General features: G+C 37.2%; 1 protein-coding gene across 7 annotated transcripts in view; it reads left to right on the top strand.

Moving 5' to 3' along the window:
• The first annotated feature begins 427 nt into the window (after positions 1-427).
• CEP162 (centrosomal protein 162) overlaps positions 428-26,253 on the top strand; it is a 102,778-nt gene continuing 76,952 nt past the window's right edge. Inside the window, exons 1-7 of one of the 7 annotated variants that reach the window (XM_019030232.4) lie at positions 428-767; positions 1,898-2,013; positions 7,136-7,250; positions 12,373-12,519; positions 12,833-13,016; positions 15,270-15,337; positions 24,202-24,317. In XM_019030232.4, the coding sequence (XP_018885777.3) occupies positions 1,957-2,013; positions 7,136-7,250; positions 12,373-12,519; positions 12,833-13,016; positions 15,270-15,337; positions 24,202-24,317 (687 nt within the window). In that variant the 5' untranslated portion in view covers positions 428-767; positions 1,898-1,956. Of the gene's footprint in view, positions 772-1,897; positions 2,014-5,247; positions 5,339-7,135; positions 7,251-12,372; positions 12,520-12,832; positions 13,017-15,269; positions 15,338-24,201; positions 24,318-26,253 lie in introns of those variants that run through there. The other 6 variants (XM_055391982.2, XM_055391985.2, XM_063707756.1 and 3 more) reach the window with 6 other exon arrangements.

Here is a 26,253-nt window from a genome sequence, read left to right as displayed (position 1 = left end):
CTAAATGTTGTCCTCTGAAACTCCAGCTAATGTTGCATGCTTTGAAAAAAGAAAAGAAATAAAAAACAAAATCCAAGTCAGTAATTGTGAAATGCCAGTAAAGAATGCAGTTTTGGAAAGTAGGGGTAGCGGGAGGAGCAATAACTTAATAAGAATCTTGCTGTTTGCGTATTTTCGATTTCTTGCCCACTAGGTGGTGGAACAGAGTCCCCATCTAAACGACAGTTTTTTTCCTCACAGGTTTGTGTTTCTCTCACAACGCCTACACAGGTCTTTGCAGGCCAAAGAAATCCAAGAAATTCAATCTCTTCAAAATTGCCCGTTGGAAAAACAGAGCGCTCGAATGACAAGTGTGGGGAAGACGGGAGGCGAAGATGCGGAGGGCGGAAACACAAGGACCAGGGGAGCTAAACTACATTTCCCAGAAAGCCACGGGCTGGCCTACAACCACCGCGCCCTCCAAGCCCGCTGGAAGCCTCCGTCTCGCTTCTCCAGTAACCGGTTTGCCGCTGTCCCCTTTTCTAAGGAACGTAGGGAAAGCCAGGGAAGGAAAGGCATTTTACTGCAGCACCGAAGGTTTAGCCACTAGAGTGTCTTTCTCAGCCGTGGTTATTCCGACCTTCGCTTGTAAAGGCATTGGGAAACCCACGGCCCACGTGACCAGCCCGGGTCATGTGACTCCAGAACCCGGCAGCTGAAGTCTGTTACCCTGACAACTGGTGGACCCGCACAGACCTTCCGGGAAAGCGCGGAATTCAGAGGCAGAGGTAGGTGGTAAGGTGTGAACGCTGGTTTCCCACCCAAATCGCCCTGGTCGAGGCCGTGCTTCATACTCGAGCGAAGGGCTTTAGTTTTCCAGGTGATTCCCTTTCTCCGCCCGGAGCCCACGGCAAATGCGGCTTTTTCTTCCCTCCAATTCCCGAACCCGCGCTTCTGGGGACGGGGTCGCAGCCAGGCTTGAGAAGCTTTTAGTGGAGCTCACCCCTGACCAAGCTATTCAGGCCAAGACCTTAACCGCACTTACCCTGAACTGATCGAAAGTGCTAATGAGGGGAAGAGGTGTTATTCTGCACGATGGGGAGGGTATTGTCTGGGTCTGCAAGCCCTCTTCCCCTCCCCCATCTCTACAGAAGAAAGCTGGGATTTGAGCTGCTCTAGGGAGTTCAGGAGCTGGGGGTCGACCCAAGGTTGGGTTCATTAGGTGTCTAGGGGAACGCTTTCCGTTGCAAATCACTGGATTCTGCTTGTGTTCAGCGCATAATTTTTGTCGGTCTTCCCTCGCTTCAAAAGAAACATAGTACTGTTTTGTGTACTCCATTAACTTTAAGTATTCTTTAAGTATTTTGACTAAATTACTAATTCTTACTAAATTCTATTTGTGTATATTTTGAAACATCCCCGTATCTGGATACAGTCTGCTTTACGAAACTATGCAGTCTGCTTTACGAAACTATTACTATGGATTGGTAAAATAACGAGCCGAGTGATAAGGCAGCACAAACTCTGTCGTGTGCTTTGCAAGAAAGAAACAGTCCTTTGGATTTGCTAACTTATAGTTTTTTAAGATTCCCTGTGAGGACCTGGTTTGTGTTTGAGAGGTACTAATTAACACATGCACACAAACATAGGTTTGGGAAATATTGTAGAGACCACTCTTTAACAATTGGATGTTAACAGATGAAAACATAATTCTGAACGTTGAGTACAAGACATCTTGTCAAAGCTGCTTTTCCAAATCAGTTTGCTTAATGAATTAGGAATCTCTTGACTAGCTCTTACTGGTTAAAAAAAATTGTGCATATATACTGAATCATAACAGATGTCCGAAGTTTACGTCTGGTCGTGTTCATGATCTGATGGATTTCCTCAAAAGATGTTTATGTCTTTTGTCATTTAGTGTTTCCAATGTTTGAGGTACTTTAGAATGTTTACTTTGGGAGGTCAAAATTGTTGACTATGGCTAACTGTTCCCAAGAAGAGCTAGATGAAGAGTTTGAACAGTTTATGAAAGAGGTAAGTTTATATTTTTAAAAGCTATATTGTCAAATTTGTCTCAAAAGACTCATCCTTCAATTCTGTCATCTCGAAGATACAGTTAGTCCATCACCAAACTCTGAATTCCCATCATCCCTCTAGCTCTGTCCCTTTTCTGCCACTGCTAGTTCAGTGCCATCATCTCAACTGGGCTATTGCAGCAGTTCCCAACTCATGGTCCAGCATTCGTTTCACCACACTGCAGTCAGACTCTGTTCCTCCCCAGTAAAAGACTCTATTGGTCTCCCATCACATGTAGAAAAAAAAAAAAAAAAAAAAAAAAAAACTCTTTACCATGGTTTTAAAGCCTTTCATGATTTCACTCTTACATATCTCACTGCCTTCATATCCCTCTTTCATCCACTTTATTTATTCCACAGTGGTCTTTTTTCTTTCCCAGACATTGCAAGCTCATTTCACCTTAGGAGCTTTGCACTCACTGTTCCCTCTGCCAATAATGCTTCTCCCTTACTCTTTACCTGGCTGGTGAAAATCTTAACTTAAATATCACCACTTCAGAGAGGCTTCTTCTGTTTATCCAGTAAAAGGTAAACACAAAGTCACTTCTTAATCTAGTATGTATTTAATTCTTTTTATAGCACTTAGCACATTAATTATTTTTCTTGTATGGGTCTGTTTTCTGCTTCCCATTGTAAGAATGTATGGTCTGTAATGTGATGACTCTATGTTCATTGCTATTATATATCAACATGTTCACTACTATATCTACAGTACCTAATAAATACTTAATAAATATTTGAATGAGTATATTAAATGGTTATACCACGTTCTGTGTACAGTCATGCACCTCATAAAGATGTTTTGGTCAGCAACAGACCACATATACAACAATGGTTCCGTAAGGTTATAATGGGGCTGCCCTATAAAGGTGTATCTTTTTAATCTTTTGTACCATATGTTTACTTTTCTATGTTTAGATACACAAATGTTTGCCATTGTGTTACAGTTGCCTGCAGGATTCAGTACAGTACATGCTGAATAGCTTTGTAACCTAGGAGCAATAAGCTATACCATATAGCCTAGGTGTGGAGTAGGCTATACCATGGAGCCATCTAGGTTTGTGTAAATATACTCTATGATGCTCCTATGATGAAATCCCATTTCTCAGAACATATCCCCATAATTAAGCGATGCATAAAACTCTGTTTATATAAATGGAGGGGCCTTGTAGAGCATTCAAGAGAGTCACATTTTAAGCTATTATACGTTATACATTCTTGTTAAAAAAGGGAGTTTAATGTAGTACAAAAAAACTTCACTTTCATTATCCGTCTCATGGAAAAATAATGCCTTCTTTGTAGAATTGTTTTAAGGATTAAAAAAAGCATCTACCGATTGTCAAGATGTAATAGGCACTTGGAATAAGTTTCATTTACCATTTGAAAAGTTGATTTTTTAAAATTTCAAATACAGACACATTTTGAAAATTAAATTTATAGGAATGATTTTTATTGTAAAAGATAGCAGAACAGGCCTTTTAGAAGATGTTTTTATTCTTCCCTCATTTACCACCCTTCCAGCACACACATTCTCCAACACTCTCCTTCCCCCACCCTTCTATCTCTGTCTCTCTTCCTCTTATATCCATCCTCAGTTGCAATGTGTCTTTTTTTTTTTTACTGTGAAAGTCATGATTTTAGAGTCATGCTAACTTTTCTCACTTTGATAAATTATTGTTCAAGCAGTTTATTCAAAGACATAGTTTATATATCTTTATTTTTTAGGAATTCACATACCATTTAATTCACCCATTTTAAATGTGCAGTTCTGTGGTTTCAGAGTTATGTAACCATCACCACAATCAATTATAGGAATTTTTATCACCCCAGAAAGAAATCCCATATCTGTTAGCAGTTACTCCATCTCCTTGTTCCCCCTTCCCTAGCCTTAGGCAACTACTAAGCTGATTTCTGTCTCTAAATGTTCGCCTGTTACAGACATTTCATAGAAATTGTATTATATATTATGGGGCCCTTTGGGTCTGGTTTCTTGTACTTAGCATGATGTTTTCAAGGTTCATCCATGTCGTAGTATGTATTAACACTTCATTTCTTTTTATGGCTAAGTAATATTTCATTGTGTAGATGTACCACATTTTGTTTTTCCACCTGTCAGTTGACGGACATCTGGGTTCTTTCCACTTTTTGGCAGTTACAAACAATGCTGCCATGAACAATCATGTACAAGTTTTTGTGTGGATGTGTTTTTGTTCCTCTTGTGTATATGCCAAAGAGTGAAATTGCTGTATCATATGGTAGCTGTGTGTTTGCCTATTTTCTAAAATGACTGTGTTATTTTACATTTCCACTAGTAGTGTATTAGTTTATCAGAGTTCCAATTTCTTTTTTTTTTTCTTGAGACTGAGTCTTGCTCTGTTGCCCAGGCTGGAGTGCTGTGGTGCAATCTTGGCTGACTGCAACTTCTACCTTCTGGGCTTAAGCAATTCCTATGCCTCAGCCTCCTAAATTGCTGAGATTACAGGCACCTGCCACCACGCCCAGCTAATTTTTATGCTTTTAGTAGAAATGGGGTTTCACCATGTTGGCCAGTCTGGTCCGAAACACCTGACCTCAAGTGATCCGCCCGCCTCGGCCTCTCAAAGTGCTGGGATTACAGGTGTGAGCCACCACACCCAGCCTAGAGTTCCAGTTTCTCCATATCCTTGCCAACAACTGTTGTATCTGAGAATCAGCTTTTTTGTTGTGTTTTATTTCTATTTATTTTATTTTTATATTTATTTATTTATTTATTTATTTATTTTTGAGACAGAGCCTTGCTCTGTCACCCAGGCTGGAGTGCAGTGGCTCAATCTTGGCTCACTGCAACCTCTGCCTCCCGGGTTCAAGTGATTCTCCTGCGTCACCCTCCCGAGTAGCTGGGATTACAGGCATGTGCCACCACGCCCAGCTAATTTTTGTATTTTTAGTAGAGACGTGGTTTCACCATGTTGGTCAGGCTGGTCTCAAACTCCTGACCTCGTGATCCGCCCACCTCAGCCTCCCAAAGTGCTGGGATTACAGGTGTGAGCCACCACGCCCGGCCTGTTTTGTTCTATTTTTAATGAATCATATTCATTAAAAATAATTAATGAAAGTGCTGGGAAGCACTGTGGAAGGTTGTTTAAAGTAAGAACACTTATCATGTATTAGAAGTCTTCATTTCTTTTTTTCTTCTTTGTCATGGCCCTACAAGGTCAGTAGTACCATGCCTGTGTTACAGATAAATTGAAAAAATGGGAGGAAAGAGAAATGGAACACCTCAAGGTGATACTGAAGTTTAGAGAGTAAGTAAAAAGTGATGCAGCTAACTAATTTCACGAATTCAGATGGGATAAGGAATATTTTTTCTTCCCTCCTCCTGTCTTCCTACCTGTTTGTTAGTGAAGACAGTTAAGTTCTTCTTGAACATTTTTAAATTGACATTCTTCAAGTCACTGAGGTAGAGTTGTTTGTTTGGCAAGTGGAAGAGTGTGTGTGTGTGTGTGTGCGCGCGCGCCCTGTCATTTTAGAAGTTTAAAAGGTCACTCAGATAACAATATTCTAGTTGGGGAACTACATAGTATAGTGGAAAGTGGACAGGAGTTAGTCAGACATGGGTTTAAATGTCACTTTGTAACACTTACGAACAGTAGCAACTTAAGCAAGTTGCTTAGCCTCTTAGAGCTTCAGTTTCACCGTGAGTAAATTTCTGCCGGGTTGTTTAAAGATTAAGTGAGTTAACCTGAGTGTAGATCCTGACATAGAGCAGGCATGTAGTAAATATTGGTTTCTTTTCCAGAAAAAGTAATGTAGAATGAGATTGAAAAAGGATCAAGAGCTGAGTCCTGGAAAAGTCTGTTAAATAAATGGGCAAAAAGCCAAAGCTATTAAAATAGATGGAGGGGAGTAGCCACAGATCTGAAGAATAACCCGGAGGAAGTGATGCTACTAAAGTCAAGGTAGAGAGTTTCAAGAAGTAAGAGTTTAAGAGTTGATCACCAGTAGCAAATTCCATGATGTGATCAGGGAGGATAACTGACAGTGGTACTTTATTTGTGGCATTTCAGAGGCCTTTGGTGCCTGGAGGAGAGCTGTTTTGGTTGGGAACCAGATTATAAGGGGTTAAGTGAACTCAAGGAGTTGGTATATCAAGGAAATGTGGTAGAGTAAAAGGGACGTAGGGATAAGGAATTTTTTTGTTTTGTTCTACTTTTTTTTTTCAAAGTTGAGTAGAATGCTCATTTTTTCATTCTGCAATTGTGCCCGGTACTATGCTAGGCACTGGAGATGCAGTGCTGAGCAGGTGTATAATCAGAGGGAAGGGAGGGGAGTAGAGAGAGAAGGGAGTGAAGATACAGATATCAAATGGGATAACCAAGGAAGGAGGAACCTAGAGAAGTTCTGCTTGGAGTGGAGGAAAGAATTGTGTTGTCTGAGAGACGAAAGAAGTGCCTTCACAAGTAAGTTTAGTAGTGGAGTGAGGTGCGTGGTGTTTGAAGGTTTTTATTTCTCAGAGAAAAGGGTGACCAAGTTATTGGCTAAGGTGGTGGGGGGTGATACTGAGGTTAGAGCATGGGATTTAGGATTGTAGTAAAAATTGGATTGGAAGAGTAGAAAAAAGCAAATAAGTGTTTATCAATCACTGAAAAAAAATGCTGATTTTTCTTGGTCAATTTCATCCTCTTCTTTACACCCTGAAACTCAGTTCTTCCTTATATTGAAATTCTGTTTCTAGAGTGGTGCTATGCAATTTTGTTCAGCCATTATTTATTCTTAAACCCTAGAGAATGTCTAGAAGACAGAACTGTATCCTCCTGTTTTTTCTTTGCTGAAAAAAATTCTTGATCAAGTTTTACGTCTTTGTTGTTATTCTCCTGGTTTACTTGATTATGAAATTGATGCTCAGAGATGTATGTCTGATTTTTAAGTTATTTTGGCCAAATATGTTTGTAGCTGTGAAATTATACGTTATTGATGAGAATGTTATTTATCTATGTGATAGCTGAACTGTGAGCGAACTAATAGAAACATGCTTAATGATGAATATGAGATTCTTGAATTTACACTGTATTTTCAAATTGAATGTCTTATATCTAATTCAGCTTTCAGATGATTCTTTTGAAAATTCAGACAAAACAGCTAGACAATCTAAAAAAGAGATGAAGAAGAAAGATACAGTGCCTTGGTGGATAACTGAAGATGATTTTAAAGATGATGGTAAATATTGCTGATTTTTAGTTTCAAATTATTTGACCACAAGGGGTCAGTCAAGACTTCTGGATTTTGTTACTTCACTATAAATATATACAGAAAATAATACTAATAGTGTGGATTTTTGAAGTTTGAATTGATTTTCATATAACCAGTACTTTATTATGTATTTATTATGTAATTGAGAATCTGCGTTATAACATTATCAGCTTATTTTACATGGAGATAATTTATATTTACTCAAGGTGACAATTCAGGTATATTTATTATCATGTTTAATGATAAATTGATTTAAGGTGATTTAATAAGATATTCTGGCAGTATATTAATGTCATTGCATTGGGAAGAGTTTAACAAACCTATAGACTTTGGTATCACAGTTTGTTAATGACAGTAGTGAAAAAAAATTTACTGCCATATGTATATATGTGTCTCATATATATGTATATGATATGCCCAGGCTGAAGGGCAGTAACACAATCATAGTTCATTGTAACTTCAAACTCCTGGACTCAAGCAATCTTCCCACCTCGGCTTTCTGAGTAGCTGGGACTACAGGTACATGCCAACATGCCTGGCTAATTTTTTTTATTTCTTGTAGAGATAGGGTCTCTCACTGTGTTGCCAGGCTGATCTCGAACTTGCCTCAAGCAGTCCTCCCACCTTGGCCTCCCAAAATGCAGAGATTACAAGCCTAAGCCACCACTCCTGGCCTGACAGGTTTACTATACATGATACTGCCACATCTGTAAACAACCCCGACTGCTTCTATTTCAGTACCTACATTCACACCGTTTGTGGATCAGTGTTAAGCACAATTTTGTAAAATGATAGAATTTCTGTATCTCTAGGGAAAAAATATACATATGGGCCTTTGGTTTCCTCCCCTCCCCATGAAAATTGAGCCTGAATTCATGTCATAATTAAGACTCTGCATGATCTGACTGGAACCCTGCCTTCTCGTGTACTCTAGCCATAGGTAATCATTCCTCATCTCCTGGAAACACCATAGGCCTCCCTGCCTCTGTGCATTATCTCATGCTTCCTTGCCATTAGAATGCCTTTCCTCTCATCCTTCTTGCCCAATAAAGCCTAGCATCACCACTTTTTGCAGTCCTTCACTCTATCTTCTAGCTCTCATGTCACAATTAGTTTCTCCTTCATTTTGATGTCAGAACACCATAGTAACACTTACACATTGTGTTGATAGTTGTAACCTATAGGACAACTCCTGCGGTTGGGAGCTTTGCGAGGGTAGGAAACACTTCTTTGTCCTTGTATCCCCGGACCCTCAACATTAAATGATAAATTTGTTTAATAAATGCATGTTAAAGTAGATTTGACAGTTACTTCTCTGTTCTTTTTAATACTGTAGTTTAAAGAAATTCCTTATTGAAAAATTCAGTGCATTTTTTTATAAATTCTTATGCAACATGCGGAACTTTGTAGTGAAGAATTATGTTTTAGACTCTCCCTGCTTTTAATGCTTGAAAAGGATATTATAAGATGAAGTACTGTTGGAATTGTTGACAAAGATTTGGGACACAAAGCCTTTTGTCTAGAAGATAATGAGTCAGAGCAGATATATACAACCTAATCCTACAGGAAAAGAATAGCTCCTAGACCAAAAATACTCACATGTAACCTGATTGATGGTATTAATAATTTTTTTAAATGTATCAGAAATAGATTTGATTAGTAAAAGAAGTAAAGAAGGATAGTCAAGAAACAAACTTTGACAATGTCAGCTTAAACAGCAGGAGGTTTCCCTGCCCACGGGAATAACCTGGTCCCTGATTCAAGCAAACGGTTACTGAGTTCGTATTATGTTCTAAATACTAGGCATTAGTATAAAAAGGCAAGACGTGATTCCTGTATCAAGAGTGTAGAACCTTCTGAGGGAGAATTCAACACTCCTCTTGAGAAGAGGAATGCATTATTAATCTTAAGACAGGTACCATTAAACATTAACAGTGAGCAGCTTTTACATTATAATTTTGCTTGTTTCCCAGTTGCCATAGGAATAAAATGTTCGGCTTAGAAGGTGAAACTATCTCATCCTCTTGCTGATTGTATTCTTTATTGTAAATAACTAAACTGGATCTTCGTTTCTGTTATATTAATCTCTTGTGAACTTGGTTAGTGTGAGCTACAACCTCAAGTCGTGCTTTAGAGCCAGGGTGAGACCCTGGACATGTTGCCACCACAGCACACCAACCTTGGCATATACTTTTTCATTTGAAGCATCTATGGATCTCTCTCTTGATTTTTTACAACTTATGGAGGTTATTATTTGATCCAGTAAAACCATTATTCACAGAAAGGCATAAAATAAATTGATTCTTAGCCTTTTCCAAGAGGATACTAATTAGGAAATTGGAGTCAAAATTCGTGACTTCTTAATAAGGCTTCCTTCTACCAAAAGTGATATTTTTTCTAATCTTCATATTTATAGCACACATTTTCAGTCTTCTGGTTTTTGAAGAAAACAAAGAACAAAAGAATATTAAAAAGCAAAAAACAAAAATATTACTCATAATTATTTACCTTTTCCATATATCAGTTTTTTACAACAAACATATACTATTAAAATAAGGAAATTTTGATACTGTATAGCTTTACCAGTTTTTTCTAGTGCTCTTGGAATACAGAGCAAGACCCTGTGCTGGCCTATGAGGACGAGCACGGTCCAACCATTGACTTCCTGCTCTGGGCTTATTTCCTCTTAGGCTTACGCTCACCATCTGGGTCCAGCCTCACTGGCCTTTTTGCATCTGCAAATGTGGCCTGCCCCTCCCATTGTCACGCTTCTGTACCTACTGTGTCCCCTGCCTGTTCTGGTCTCCCTGGCCTAGTTCACCTAATTATTTCCTGGTCTTTCTTCACATCTTAGCAGAAATGTTACTTCCTCATGGAAATATTCTTGGATTTTCCTGTCTTGGTATACCCCCCCAATTAATCTTATATAATTCCTTCAAAGCAGAGTTGTAATTCACATTTAACTTTGCTCTGTGAATACTGCTGCTTCTCTAGTAACCTCCAACGGTTACTGTTTTCTTTCCCACGTCTCTTGTTCCATTAGACTTGGAAAAGGAGTAGGTTATTGTTCATTGCTGTTTCTAGACCGTTCTTCCAATCTCCTTATGAACCTTGCTATCAGACCACCTATCTACTATGTCTCTTTGTTGCAGTTATCTACTGAACTCCAGGTTATTCCTCCTCATTCCTCAAAGATTTTAGCTGCTGTTTCACTGTGAGTCTCCAATTCTCTTGTCTAATTATTGGTGACTACATTAACTACATAGCTAATGCCTCTAATAACCTGACTTCCGAGTTCCTTAAACTTCTTTACACCAAAAAAATCTTGCCTGCCACATCATAGCCACCTCTTTCCTCTAATAGCTTCTCATTTCACTTGTTATAAAAGCTAATGACCTTTAAGCTACCACCCATGCCAGTTCTGCACCCTGACGTTTTTGGCCTCCCAACTTAGACTACGTTTCTCTTGCTTATGCCCGTATCACTACAGTGGCCTCCTTTCTCTTCACACATGCCTGGGCATTTTCCTGGCTTAGAGGCTGTACACTGCTTTCCTCCTCCTTAAACACTCTTCCCCCATGTATTCATGTGGATTGGTCCCTCACCCCCACCAAGCCATAGCTCACGTGTTAACTTCTCGTGAAAGCCTTCCTGACCATCCTATTTAAAGTTGTAGTGCCCTCCATTCCTGCATTCTCTGTTCTTCTTTCTTGTTTTATTTTTCTTCTTGGCACTTAACTGTTTTCTAATGTACTATTTAATTGCAATGTGCTTATTTATTTTACTTATTGCCTGCCTCAAATCACATGAATAAGCAGGGATTTTTGTTTTTTTTATTCACTGATAAAGCCCCAGCATTTAGAACAATGCCTGGTGTGTAGTAGACACCCATAAATATTTGCTGTTGATTGTCTCCTCCTGTTAGATTTTAACCTTCGTGATGGTAAAGGACTTCATTGTATAGCTGGCACTAACAATGTTCTAGGTACATAGTTTGTCAAAAAATTTGAATAAAATAAGTAATACTCAGAACCTTTGCTACATAAACATAAGTTATACTTTTTTACCCAGGATTCATAGAACATTTTTGAAACTTTTTATTATAAAAAAATTCAAACATATACATAAGTACCACATACTCCCATGTACCCATTGCCTAGCTGCAACAGTTGTTATTAACTCATGGTCAATCATTTTTCATCAATATTCTCTCTTGTTCTCCACCTTCTGACACTCAGGATTATACTGAAACAAATCTCCAACAGCATATCAGTTCTCTCCACATATATTTCAAAGTATCTCTTAAAATAAGTACTCTCTTTTTAAAATATAACCGTAATAATATCTAAGAAATATGTATAATAATTTCTTAGTATCATCAAATATCTAATCAGTCATAAAAAACTTTTAATATGCTTAATATATATTAGCCTTAGAGAAAATTTCAAATTCCTGAATGCTGTGAGAGACTATAATACCCTCCCGTCCCCAACAGTATGCACATAACCTGGCATGAGAACCTCTTCTGCAGTGAGCCACTGATTCCATTGTTTTAGAAATAATGACCTTGAAAGAGCTTTTACTATTTCCATCTATTTTTTGAAATGATATTTACACTAACCAAGGCTTCTGTCTAACCTAGTAGGTTTTTAATTGTACCTACTTTACCCCCTTGTATTTTGTTACAGTAATTCATGCCACCCACAGTCTATTTCCAATAGTGTTAAGAGTTCAGCACCAAAAACTCTCTGAGAAATGTAAAGAACAGAGGGAATAAGGCAGAAGATACTCTTTAAAGTGTCATGGTATACTGTATTAAGTACTTGTAATTACTTCAAAGTAATTTTAAAAAATTTTGTCTCATGGTGCAACTCTTTGAAGTATTCTATTTAATATGATACAGTGCCACCAAATAGAATTATAATCTTTCTTTTGTGAGTGTTAGGTCTGATGGATTTTTATTTAATAGAGCAGATTTATTTTGTAGCTACTGTGCACAAAATTAGCATAACATTATTATTGTGTTGTCATAGTGGCCAAAACAATTCTTTGAGCATAAATCTTCATCTGTATTAAATTGTGTACCTAGGACTGCTTGGAACAAATGTGAGCTATTTGAAAACAAAGAAGACTTCTCAGGCTGTTATGGAAATAGAAGAGGAGTCTGCTGAAAAGATTCAATTTCTTAAGAGCAGTGGAACCTCTCTCTTAAGTACTGATAGCTTAGAAACAAATGGTAAGAAATGCAAGGGATATGAGTTGGTAAATTATTAATTGTTATGCTTATATTCAGAATTACAAAAATTAACTATCTTGACGCCTCCTTTACTGAAGCATGTAGACAGATTTAAATCTTCCTAGAGGTTTAGAATTATTCTAGAGAAGCTTTAAACCTTACGTATTATTAATATGAATTCATATTTGGTGAGTGAGAGTAAATATTTGTAAAATTTTTAAAATTTACTACATAATGTCAATAAATGAGTCATTCAAATCAATGTTTTCAAAATTCTGTATATTACTAAAATATATTTGTGCTTTCCATTTAGAACTAGTAGTTTCTGAGCTCAACCATAGTAGTCTCGGAGTGGGATTGGACACGTTAGAAGAACAAGAGGAGAAAGAACAATTTTTTGCCAGGCTTGAGAAAGGCTTGACATCTTCCATTGATTATTCAAGATTAAATAAGGAATTGGATTCTAATGACTCTACACATTTTAAAGCTTTACATAGGTAAAGTACAGTGTAAACTATTAATGATTTTTATGATTTCTGTGTTTTTGGAAGGCTGATATATGTGTGATTTTAAATAGGTAAACATTATAACAGGCAAAATTAAATCTTATTTTTTAAATCTATTATCTGTTCATTTTATAGTTAGGGTTTTTCTTATGTGTGAATAGAATATGTGTCTTTGTATTTGAGAGCCCATGCTGCCTCCACAATCTGAAATTTCATGCTATTGAGACTAATAGTACATTGCCAAGAAGTCCTTACTAGGAAAGTCATTTATTAAGTCATTTTCCACAGACAAATAGAGTCCAGGTTACCATTATAAACTCAGGAAAAAAAATAACAGAAAGGGAAGTGGGAACCAAGGAGCAAAGACAAGTTTGATCTGTGTCTTAACCTCTGTATGGTTGGCCCTGATGGTTATCGGGAAACCTCATTTATTCTAGAAATCCCACTAGTTCACTGAACTGGTCCTCTCTTTATTACACTAGACCATTGCCATTCTCAAGACCTTTGAAACCTGAGGTCTTTAATGCCCGTGTTTAGTTATCCATGTAATTCTTAAAATTATGAATGGAAAGCAGATCATAATTTTATTTAGGATTTTGAGATCACAAAGGTATAATTAAGGGTCAGGAGAATCATAATCTCTGATTATTAGAGTGCCTAGGCTCTGCAGGATGGTTAGTTTTTTATAGACAGTGGATAAAGAAATGCATTTACCTTCATGAACTTTGCGGGGTCTGAGATTTTTACCCTACTTGGCAAGCTAACCAGCTAGCCTTCCGGTTTTATGATGTTGACAATAGACAGAAGATTCCTGGATCAGAATTAAAGAACAAAGGCAGTACCTGAGTGCCGCATTTGTTCGCATTGGTTCCCCATGCCCTATGATTATGCTGAGGGCAAGGCAAAGGATCCATAATGGATGTATTCACACACAATGGGCTGTGTTACAGAAGAGGAACACTGAGCTTGGAAAATGTATTACTTTTTTTTGAGACAGAGTCTCGCTCTGTCGCCCAGGCTGGAGTGCAGTGGCACGATCTTGGCTCACTGCAAGCTCCACCTTCCGGGATCACACCATTCTCCTGCCTCAGCCTCCTGAGTAGCTGGGACTACAGGCACCTGCCACCACGCCTGGCTAATTTTTTGTATTTTTTATTAGAGAAGGGGTTTCACCGTGTTAGCCAGGATGGTCTCGGTCTCCTGACCTTGTGATCCACCTGTCTCAGCCTCCCAAAGTGCTGGGATTACAGGCATGAGCCACCGCGCCCAGCGAAAATGTATTACTTTTATAGTAAGTGGAAACAAGCCTGCTCTTTGTTTGGTCGGAAATGTTACCCAAATGGCATGGTGAAAAATGATCAGCATCTTGTACTCTTGGCATATTCAGCAAGAATGTGCAGGGACAGTCAGGGCCTATGGTCATTGCCTCTCCCAACGTTGTCAATACAGATTAAGCATGCGCGGGTTTGTGGGCCACAACTTTTTGCCACTTTGCTAAATTTTTTTACTTTTTTCTTATTTCTTAACAGTATTCTTATCTATTGATATTTCTGCTGTAGAACAGGCCGGTCAAAGTACAGAATAGCATTGAACATGCAATATTAGGTGTTTGTAGCTCTCATCATTATTATATAATCTTATAGTTTCTCTAACGATCTCACTAAATAGGGTTGATAGACTGAAAACGTAGAACTGATTCTTGGTTTGAGAGAAAGCAGTATATGAACTAATACATCCAATATAATTAAATCATACTCAAGCTCCTTTGTCCCCTTGCTTAGGTTTTGTTTTAAGGCTCCTATTCAGCTTCTGTTTCAGGATTAAATTGCTTATTAGCATGTAAGTGCTGACCTTAGCATTTTTTTTCTGGCTTTCATATGGACTTCACTGGTTCTCATAGCTTGTGGTCAGTTTCTAATCTTTAGTGTAGAAGGGATATCTAGGGTTGTAAGATAATATTTGTACATGTAAATGCACATAGTAATAAAATTATGTATATTTAAGAAATAGGGCATCTTTTTCCTTTGTATTACTTTTAAACTGCAATTAATCAAATGCTTCGAAGATGCTTTATTTTCAAAACGTTTTCCTTAAAGTTCCCAAATTTTTAGCTTTTGATAGAACAAAAGGACTTGAGAGAGGACATGTATAATTTTAGGGATTTTTAAAAAAGGTATACAGAAAGAGTTGCATGAGAATATGTTTTTAACATGTAATGCTAAATTAAATAAATATTTTTTCCAGTAATCAAGCCAACGCAGAACTAACTGATGACGAACATGAGAATGAATCGAAACATGAAGAACTGGCAGGTAATTTCATTGGTTCTTAAATTTATAATATTTGAAAAGATAATATAGCTTTTAATAAAGACATTAATAAGAAAAATAATTAAAAGGAAAATCATATTGTCTCAGAGCTTTGAATAGATAGAGTGGGTTTGCCTGTGTTATAAACTGAGCTGCTAAGAAATTGTTAAAAGTGAACTGCCTTAAAATGTTTTTTTCATAGACTGCATATAGCTGGTTTTAGCATTTTTGTTCAATCTGACAGTCTCTGCCTTTTAATTGATGTGTTTTTACCCTTTACAGCAGTGTATTTATCGATATAGTTGTTTACGGTTTTGCCATTTGTTTTCTTTTCATCTTCTTGTTTTTGTTGCTTTTGTCCTTCCTTCTACTGTATTACTTATAGTATTCCATTTTATTCTTCTTTTGGCTTTTTAGCTATTCTTCTTTGTTGTATTTTTTTCTTAGTTGCCCTGTGAGTCACAATATATGTCTTTACCTTATCACGATCTACTTTCAAATAATGTTATATCACTGTATTTATATGAACTCTAACAACAATAAACTCTCCTCAACCATTTTGCTATTTTTGTCAACGTTTTTCTTCTACATGTCTTAAAAACACCACAGTGCATTATTATTATTGTTGTTAAAGCAATCAATTATCATTTAAAAGTACTTTTAAGGAATATAATAGATATTTATGTAAAAATGTGTATTTATCCATATATTTACCATTCCCAGTGCTTTGTATTCCATTGTGTAGATTTGAATTTATCTCAAATTATTTTTCTTCACCACGAAGAGCCTCCTTTCACATTTCTTGTAGTGCAGGTTACTGCTAGGAACAAGTTCTCTCAGCTTTTGTTTGTCTGAAAATATACTCTGCCTTTGTTTTTGAGGAATACTTTTACTTGATACAGAATTTTATGTAGTGTTTTTTTTTCCTTCGGGCAGTTTAATGATTTTATTCTATTGTCTTTTGACCTTATTTCTCATGAGAAGTTTCCGGTAATTCCTATTATTGTGATTTTGTATATATCATGTATTTTTTTTTCTCTATTTTCAAGGTTTTATCCTTTTTTTTTTTTGGCAATTTGACTATGGTGTATCATGGTATGCTTTTCTTATATTTATTCTGTTCAGAGTTGGTTGAGCATCATTTATCTATGGATTTATAGTTTCCATCAAAATAAAAAATATTTTGGCCATAAATTCTTAAAATATTAATAATAATGCTGCTTTCCGCTTCCTGCCCTCTGACCCTAATTATGTTAGAATGCTAAGCTTTGTTTTATGGGTCACTAAGACTATTCCATTTTTTAAAAACTTTTTTTCTTTCTGTGCTTCACTGTTCACTATAGAACAGTTCCTATCACTGTTCTTTTGCTTCAAGTTACTGGTTTTTTTCCTTTCTTTAATCTGCTATTAATCTCTTTTTTTTTTTTTTTTTTTTTTTTTGGAGACAGAATCTTGCTCTGTCAGCCAGGCTGGAGTGCAGTGGTACCATCTCAGCTAACTGCAAGCTCCGCCTCCCGGGCTCATGCCATTCTCCTGCCTCAGCCTCCTGAGTAGCTGGGATACAGGCACCTGCCACCACACCCGGCTAATCTTTTGTATTTTTAGTAGAGACGGGGTTTCACTGTGTTAACCAGGATGGTCTCGATCTCCTGACCTCATGATCTGCCTGCCTTGACCTCCCAAAGTGCTGGGATTACAGGCATGAGCCACCATGCCTGGCCCTATCCCATCCTTTTTTTTTTTTTTTCTTTCACTCTAACAGTTCATTTTGGATCTTTGTTTTAAAATTCTTTAGCATTTTTCTTCATTATGTTCATTTTTTTCAAGTCCTTAATATTAAACATATTTTACAGATCTCAGTATTTGTTCATTTCTGTGTCTCTTTTCTGTTGGCTATTTAGTTTCGTGACACTTTTTCCTGCCTCTTAGAAGTCTAGTAATTTTTTTATTGGATATTGGGTATTGTGAATTTTATGTTATTCAGTGTCTGGATTTTATTTTCTTCTTTTAAAGAGTATTATTGAGCCTTGTCTGGTAATTGAGCCAAGTGGTAGTTGATCCTACCACTTGATTTTTTTCGAGGCTTTTCTTATGCTTTGTTAGCAGAAGTCTAGAGTAGCTCTAGTAACCTCTAACCCTACTGCTAAGGCACATCCCAATGCCCCTAGTGATCAATGAGGTCTCTCCACTTAAGCAGATTAGAGTTCAAAAGTCTCCCTGTCTTGTATGAACTGTGAGAATTGTCTAACTTACAGCATCCCACTTGTTCTTGGCTCATTTTATGCATTAACAGCTTAGTATTCAGCAAAGACTCAAGGGCACCCTATGCAGATTTCTGGGGCTTTGTTTTCACTTAGGCACCTCCTCTCTTGATTACTGTCTTATATTTTATAAATTGCCTCAGGCTTTCTGAACTTATCTCGCTCTCCTCTACTCAGTGATATTGTCGCAATCGCCCTGCCCCTGCTCACTACTTCAGAATGTATGTGCCTTCAGGTAATTGTAGGCTAGCTCACTTGTTTTCTTAGGAATCACATTTTTTTGCTGCCAGTTGTCTAATATCTGAAAATAGTTGTTTAATATATTGTGTTGTTTACAAAGAAAGTACAATCCCTTTAACTCCGACATGGCAGAGAAGAAAGTCCTCTAGATTGGCAAAAAATTAAAAATTTGCAGCTAAGTTTGCCAACAAAAGATGAAAAATGTCTTCCAAAAGGTTCTTTTACATTGCATATGGTTTATCTGAGCTTTAAGAACATTTTTATTTCTGAAAATAACATTTTTGAAGTTACAAGGATAGAGAATCATAGAAACCCAGTAACTTGAATATGTAATATCTACCTGCGAAAAAGGTCAGAGTGGTACAAGTAAATATTCTGATTGTTTTCCGAACAATGCGGAAGAGTCTAGATATTATCTCTGATGTTTCTCATATAAGAATCACCCTCTCAAATTTGTTTTACTCTTTCATTTTTATATAAACTTAATTTGCCTTGATGTTTGTTCCTGAAATCTCTGACATGTGCTGTTTTCCTTTTCTTTGTTTCTCGTCTCTCATTTGTCTCTGTGTCTACTAATGACACTTCCTTCTTACTTCAAACGTACTTTATTCATGACAGGTTTCTGGGGAGGAAGTCAGTCATTCATGTGCTGGATGCTAGTATTTGCCTGTAGGCTGTTTAGTTACTGAATGAAAATAATAAAATGTAGTTCTGATGAATGCTTATTAGATTGGCACTTTTCCCAATCAGAAATAATACTTGGCTGTATTAACTTTTGATTTAGATTAAGTACAGCAGTAGCTATAATAGGCCGGGTGTGGTGGCTTACACCTGTGATCCCAGCAGTTTGTGAGGCCAAGGCGGGTGGATCACCTGACATCAGGAGTTTGAGATCAGCCTGGCCAACATGGTGAAACCTGTCTCTACTAAAAATACAAAAAATTAGCCGGGCGTGGTGGCGGGCACCTGTAATCCCAGCTACTCAGGAGGCTGAGGCAGGAGAATTGCTTGGACCCAGGAGGCAGAGGTTGCAGTGAGCCGAGATCGTGCCATTGCACTCCAGCCTGGGCAACAAGAGCAAAACTCCGTCTCAAGAAAAAAAAAAAAAGTAGCTATAATAATATTAACAGCAATAATTACTATAAACATTATAGCTAACACTTATATACAGTGCATATTACATATCAACCACCATTCTGAACACTTTAACTCTTAATCATCTCAGCAATCTTTTGAGAAAAGTACTGTTATCCCGAATTTACAGATGGAAAAAGTGAAGCAAAGGGACTTTGTGGCCTGCCAGTGGTTCTACAGCTGAAAGTAGTGGAACCAGGAATTGAATTTAGGCCTTCTGGCTCCAGGTCATGCTCTTAAGCACTATGCCATACTGCCTGAACTGTTTCTAACACTTTCTTTACGCAGTCACACACACACCACAGCGCCTCCCGTTAGTTCCCAAATCCTAAGTAGTTGTCCAAGTTCAATGTCATATTCTCCCATATCTCCTCTTTCCTTGTTCATCATCTTTTCTTAAGCAAGTCTAATCTCGAGGGTCACTTAAAATTTGGTGGTTCCCACCTAGACTACTAAAGTCTTAACTTGTATTGTTCACAGCACTTAGAAGTGTGCATAATGCAAAGTAATTACTTATAACTATCTTGTGATTTTAATATCTACTGATATTAGAAAATCCCAAACAGTGTTCTTTCTCATCTGGAAGAGAAACAAAAGTGAACTTCTCAGCCTCAGAATACAAATATTGACATAGTTAACCAACTAACCTAGTTTATCTACCTAAGTTACAATACACATGCTGTTCCAAGCTCATATTTCTTATGAACTAAAATGTAGATGTTTCTGTAGCCAGATCTCACTGGAAGCATCCCTGTTTCACTCCCAAACCCTCTCAAATTCATTTCTTCCAGTATTAATTACACACAAGTTGTCGTCTTCGTCTTCATTCTAACAAAAGAGTAAAAAACAGCCATTCCAGAAGTAGACTCTAGTACCTTATGTAGTCTTCTTCCCATCAAGCCATCCTGTTTCTCAGTGTGATGTAGTTTTTTGAAATACAAATTAGATCATGTTTGTTTCCAAAATGATCAGTTCCACTCTGAAAAAGTGTTCCCCTTTTATAGCTACAGATCTAAATTAATACTGTGAGCAAGTTAAAAATTGAAGAAGAGATCCTGGCCAAATAATTCCTGTCCAACCTTTCCCATAAGTAGACTGAATGCCTCCGTTAACATGGAGACACTTTTTCCTTCTGCACAAAGTCATTGAGATATAATTTGGAGGCTTCAGATAAGAAGCACTCAGGATTGGGAAAACAGCAAAGGTCGTATAAGGCCAGTATTTACCTAAGGGAAGGGTCAGAGATCTTTCGTAAGTACTAGTTAAGATTTACAGTAGAGATACCTGTAGAGACAAAAAAAAAAGAAAATCAACCTAAAAAACAAAATCCAACCTTTTTAAAAGTGGCAAGATTTCACAAAGGTCCTTCCTTTTATAAGTAAGCAATTGGTCATGTTTGTATTTTAAAAATAAATATTAAAGTCTTATTTTAAAGGTAATTCAAGATCCTTTGGGCAGCTCTAGAAATTTTTATTTGGTTAATAATATAAAAGACTAAAAATATAAAACTCAGAGAACTATTTGAAAGTACCCTAATGACAGAAACCAAAGATAGTCTTATAAATTGAACTCTCATTAAATGTTTGCAAAAGAAAAAGTTCTTTTTTTTTTTTATACTTTAAGTTCTAGGGTACGTGTGCACAACGTGCAGGTTTGTTACATATGTATACATGTGCCATGTTGGTGTGCTGCACCCGTTAACTCGTCATTTACATTAGGTATATCTCCGAATACTATCCTTCCCCTCTCCCCCCGCCCCATGACAGGCCTCAGTGTGTGATGTTCCCCACCCTGTGTCCAAGTGTTCTCATTGTTCAATTCCCACCTATGAGTGAGAACATGCGGTGTTTCGTTTTCTGTCCTTGCGACAGTTTGCTCAGAATGATGCTTTCTAGCTTCATCCATGTTCCTACAAAGGACATGAACTCATCCTTTTTTATGGCTGCATAGTATTCCATGGTGTATATTTGCCACATTTTCTTAATCCAGTCTATCATTGATAGACATTTGGGTTGACTCCAAGTCTTTGCTATTGTGAACAGTGCCACAATAAACATACATGTGCATATGTCTTTATAGTAGCATGATTTATAATCCTTTGGGTATATACCCAGTAATGGGATGGCTGGGTCAAATGGTATTTCTAGTTCTAGATCCTTGAGGAATTGCCACACTGTCTTCCACAATTGAACTAGTTTACACTCCTACCAACAGTGTAAAAGCATTCCTGTTTCTCCACATCCTCTCCAGCACCTATTGTTTCCTGACTTTTTAATGATCACCATTCTAACTGGTGTGAGATGGTATCTCATCATGGTTTTGATTTGCATTTCTCTGATGACCAGTGATGATGAGCATTTTTTCACATGTCTGTTGTCTGCATAAATGTCTTCTTTTGAGAAGTATCTATTCATATCCTTTGCCCACTTTTTGGTGGGGTTGTTTGATTTTTTCTTATAAATTTGTTTGAGTTCTTTCTAGATTCTGGATATTAGCCCTTTGTCAGATGAGCAGGTTGTGAAAATTTTCTCCCATTCTGTAGGTGGCCTGTTCACTCTGATGGTAGTTTCTTTTGCTGTGCAGAAGCTCTTTAGTTTAATTAGATCCCATTTGTCAATTTTGGCTTTTGTTGCCATTGCTTTTGGTGTTTTAGACATGAAGTCCTTGCCCATACCTATGTCCTGAATGGTATTGCCTAGGTTTTCTTTTAGGGTTTTTATGGTTTTAGGTTTAACATTTAAGTCTTTAATCCATCTTGAATTAATTTTTGTGTAAGGTGTAAGGAAAGGATCCAGTTTCAGCTTTCTACATATGGCAGTTTTCCCAGCACCATTTATTAAATAGGGAATCCTTTCCTCATTTCTTATTTTTGTCAGGTTTGTCAAAGATCAGATGGTTGTAGATGTGTGGTATTATTTCTGAGGCTGTATTCTGTTCCATTGGTCTCTATCTCTGTTTTTTACCAGTACCACGCTGTTTTGGTTACTGTAGCCTTGTAGTATAGTTTGAAGTCAGGTAGCATGATGCCTCCAGGTTGGTTCTTTTTGCTTAGGATTGTCTTGGCAATGCAGGCTCTTTTTTGGTTTTTTGGTTCCATATGAACTTTAAAGTAGTTTTTTCCAATTCTGTGAAGAAAGTCATTGGTAGCTTGATGGGGATGGCATTGAATCTATAAATTACCTTGGGCAGTATGGCCATTTTCACAATATTGATTCTTCCTATCCATGAGCATGGAATGTTCTTCCATTTGTTTGTGTCCTCTTTTATTTCGTTGAGCAGTGTTTTGTAGTTCTCCTTGAAGAGGTCCTTCACATCCCTTGTAAGTTGGATTCCTAGGTATTTTATTCTCTTTGAAGCAATTGTGAATGGGAGTTCACTCATCTTTGGCTCTCTGTTTGTCTGTTATTGGTGTATAGGAATGTTTGTGATTTTTGCACATTGATTTTGTATCCTGAGACTTTGCTGAAGTTGCTTATCAGCTTAAGGAGATTTTGGGCTGAGACGATGGGGTATTCTAAATATACAATCATGTCATCTGCAAGCAGGGACAATTTGACTTCCTCTTTTCCTAATTGAATACTCTTTATTTCCTTCTCCTGCCTGATTGCCCTGGCCAGAACTTCCAACACTGTATTAAATAGGAGTGGTGAGAGAGGGCATCCCTGTCTTGTGCCAGTTTTCAAAGGGAATGCTTCCAGCTTTTGCCCATTCAGTATGATATTGGCTGTGGGTTTGTCATAAATAGCTCTTGTTATTTTGAGATACTTCCCATCAATACCTAGTTTATTGAGAGTTTTTAGCATGAAGGGCTGTTGAATTTTGTCAAAGGCCTTTTCTGAATCTATTGAGATAATCATGTGGTTTTTGTCTTTGGTTCTGTTTATATGCTGGATTATGTTTATTAATTTGCATGTGTTGAACCATCCTTGCATCCCAGGGATGAAGCCAACTTGATCGTGGTGGATAAGCTTTTTGATGTGCTGCTAGATTCGGTTTGCCAGTATTTTATTTTGCATCCATGTTCATCAGGGATATTGGTCTAAAATTCTCTTTTTTTGTTGTTGTGTCTCTGCCAGGCTTTGGTATCAGGATGATGCTGGCCTCATAAAATGAGTCAGGGAGGATTCCCTCTTTTTCTGTTGATTGGAATAGTTTCAGAAGAAATGGTACCAGCTCCTCTTTGTACCTCTGGTAGAATTTGGCTGTGAATCCGTCTGGTCCTGGACTTTTTTTGGTTGGTAGGCTATTAATTATTGCCTCAATTTCAGAGCCTGTTATTGGTCTATTCAGGGATTCAGCTTCTTCCTGGTTTAGTCTTGGGAGGGTGTATGTGTCCAGGAATTTATCCATTTCTTCTGGATTTTCTAGTTTATTTGCTTAGGGGTGTTTATAGTGTTCTCCGATGGTGGTTTGTATTTCTGTGGGATCAGTGGTGATATCCCCTTTATCATTTTTTATTGCATCTATTTGATTCTTCTCTCTTCTTTATTAGTCTTGCTAGCAGTCTATCAATTTTGTTGATCTTTTCAAAAAACCAGCTCCTGGATTCATTGATTTTTTGAAGTGTTTTTTGTGTTTGTATCTCCTTCAATTCTGCTCTGATCTTAGTTATTTCTTGCCTTCTGCTAGCTTTTGAATGTGTTTGCTCATGCTTCTCTAGTTCTTTTAATGGTGATGTTAGGGTGTCGATTTTAGATCTTTCCTGCTTTTTCTCGTGGGCATTTAGTGCTATAAATTTCCCTCTACACACTGCTTTAAATGTGTCCCAGAGATTCTGGTATGTTGTGTCTTTGTTCTCATTGGTTTCAAAGAACATCTTTATTTCTGCCTTCATTTCATTATTTACCCAGTAGTCATTCAAGAGCAGGTTGTTCAGTTTCCATGTAGTTGTGCGGTTTTGAGTGAGTTTCTTAATCCTGAGTTCTAATTTGATTGCACTGTGGTCTGAGAGACAGTTTGTTATAATTTATGTTCTTTTACATTTGCCGAGGAGTGCTTTACTTGCAACTATGTGGTCAATTTTGGAATAAGTGTGATGTGATGCTGAGAAGAATGTATATCCTGTTGATTTGGGCTGGAGAGTTCTGTGGATTCTCTAAAGACATCTTTATGTTACTATGTCAATAAACTATTCTTATACAGACTTCTTCCTTTCGAAATCAACAGCCTTTTCCTGGAATTTGACTTTTTTAACAATGTGGTCTTTGTACTTTTAAAAATTACTTTCTTCAGAAAATTACAGTGATGATTTTGAAGATGAGTATGTTGGTGTGCCGTTGACTACTAAAGATGAAGAGATGCCTTCCAAAGAGAATTCCAAATCAGAAAAAATAAGTATGCCCAAACAGGTATATATCAATTATATATTTGACAGTTTTGCAGCTTTTTTCATCAACCTGGCTGCCTATTGCTATATGAAGAGCTCAAAAAATGGAGTTCTTCATAATCTTCCTTATTGTTGTAAACTTACAGGTCTCCTAATACTCAGTTAAACATTTTCTTAACTCAAGATGTTAAATTAATGTAAATCTTAATGAAAAAAATTACGACAATTAATGATTTTATGAGAGATTTTTGGCCAGGCACAGTGGTTCATGCCTGTAATTTCAACTGTTTGGGAGGCTGAGGCAGGAGGACTGTTCGAGCCCACGAGCTCAAGGACAACCTGGACAACATAGTGGGATCTCATCTCTCCAAAAAATAAATTTTTAAAAAATTAGCAAAGTATGGTGGCACATGCCCGTAGTCCCAGCTACTTAGGAGACTGAGGTGGGAGGATCACTTGAGCCAGGGAGATCAAGGCTGCGGTGAGCTGTGATCATGTCACTGCACTCCAGCCTGGTTGATGAGTGAGACCCTGTCTCAAACAAACAAAAAAAGATTTATTTTGGCAAATAAGTTAAGCTTAAGTTAAGCTTTAGAAATTGAAAGCTTAATTAAAATTTCAAAACTAATTTTTAAACAAGTATGTTAACTTATACTTTTTCTTTGGTGTGACTTGCCTTTATGAAGTATAGTAAATGTCCTTCCCTAATAATTATGCTAGTCACAACATTAACGTCTGAAACTTACTTGGCTAGGATAAGGAACTACATGATTCCATTCATATTCAGTGGTGCTTCATACTCTAATTCTCTCATTTTCCAGTTCTTACCAAGAATTGTTCAGGGCTACTACTTCATATTGCCTACCTTATAGAACTTATCTTTGAAGCTATCTAATAGTTGCTAGTAGAACAATTAATATTGTTGTTTTGTTATGTGTTATTACTATTTATTATTTTGGTCTCTATCCGGGCACAGTCTCTTTGGTACTGTGTGTTAGGACTAGATGTTTTAACATGAATGAAAACGTGGACTCAAAATAAAAGAAACACTTTTCAGGTATCTATAAATCTTCTTATTTTCAAGTTTACTTAGTATTTGGTCCTGGGGTGTCTACATGTCACTCAGTTTTGAGGAAAAAATGAGATGACCTTAGAAATAACATAGAAATTAATGTGATGAATATCCTTAGAAATTTAATGAGATTTATACTTGGAATATGGCAATTACAATATTTTATTGAAAAATGAATAGGTCACCAGCCTGGCCAACATGATGAAACCCCTTCTCTACTAAAAATACAAAAAATTAGCCAGGCATGGTTGGCACATGCCTGTAGTCCCAGCTGCTCGGGAGGCTGAGGCAGGAGAATTGCTCGAACCCCAGGGGCAGAGGTTGGAGTGAGCCAAGATTGAGCCACTGCACTCCAACCTGGGCAACAGAGCGCAACCCTGTCTCAAAAAAAAAAAAAAAAAAGAAAGAAAGAAAAGAAAAGAAAAATGAGTAGGTCAGTACAAGGCATAATAGTGTGGTATATTTAGAAAGTGTACCATATGCATAAAAAGGTATCAGCCTAACTGTGGAAGCTTCAGAGCACTGTCTGGGTAAGAATCAAAATAGGAAGGGATTAAAGCTCTGTTATTGGAAGATCCCACAAACTGCCTACCCAAGTAGGAGGTATAGGTGATATTAATAGGAAAAGTTATTCTAAGGGAACCTCTAATATTGAAGAACTTCAGCTGTCTAGCTGTTTGGCGGCCTGTCTTTCTGAAAGTTGTATCTTTTGAAACATAGATGAAATAATGAGTACAAGATTTAGTCATTAATTTTGAACAGTAAGGGAAAATAGACTGGTAATGCTATAATTGCAGAACTCTTGTGTGAAATAGCTCTGTTATCTTGACATTCAAAAAAACCAGAGAATTCTTGAGCAAGGTAGATGAGCAAATGGAACTTAAAT

Source organism: Gorilla gorilla, chromosome 5 (genome assembly GCF_029281585.2).
Source record: "Gorilla gorilla gorilla isolate KB3781 chromosome 5, NHGRI_mGorGor1-v2.1_pri, whole genome shotgun sequence".
In the NCBI taxonomy this organism is placed as follows: Eukaryota; Metazoa; Chordata; class Mammalia; order Primates; family Hominidae; genus Gorilla; species Gorilla gorilla.
The sequence above is the reverse complement of the archived record's forward strand: the minus strand, read 5'-3'. Positions and strand labels throughout refer to the sequence as shown.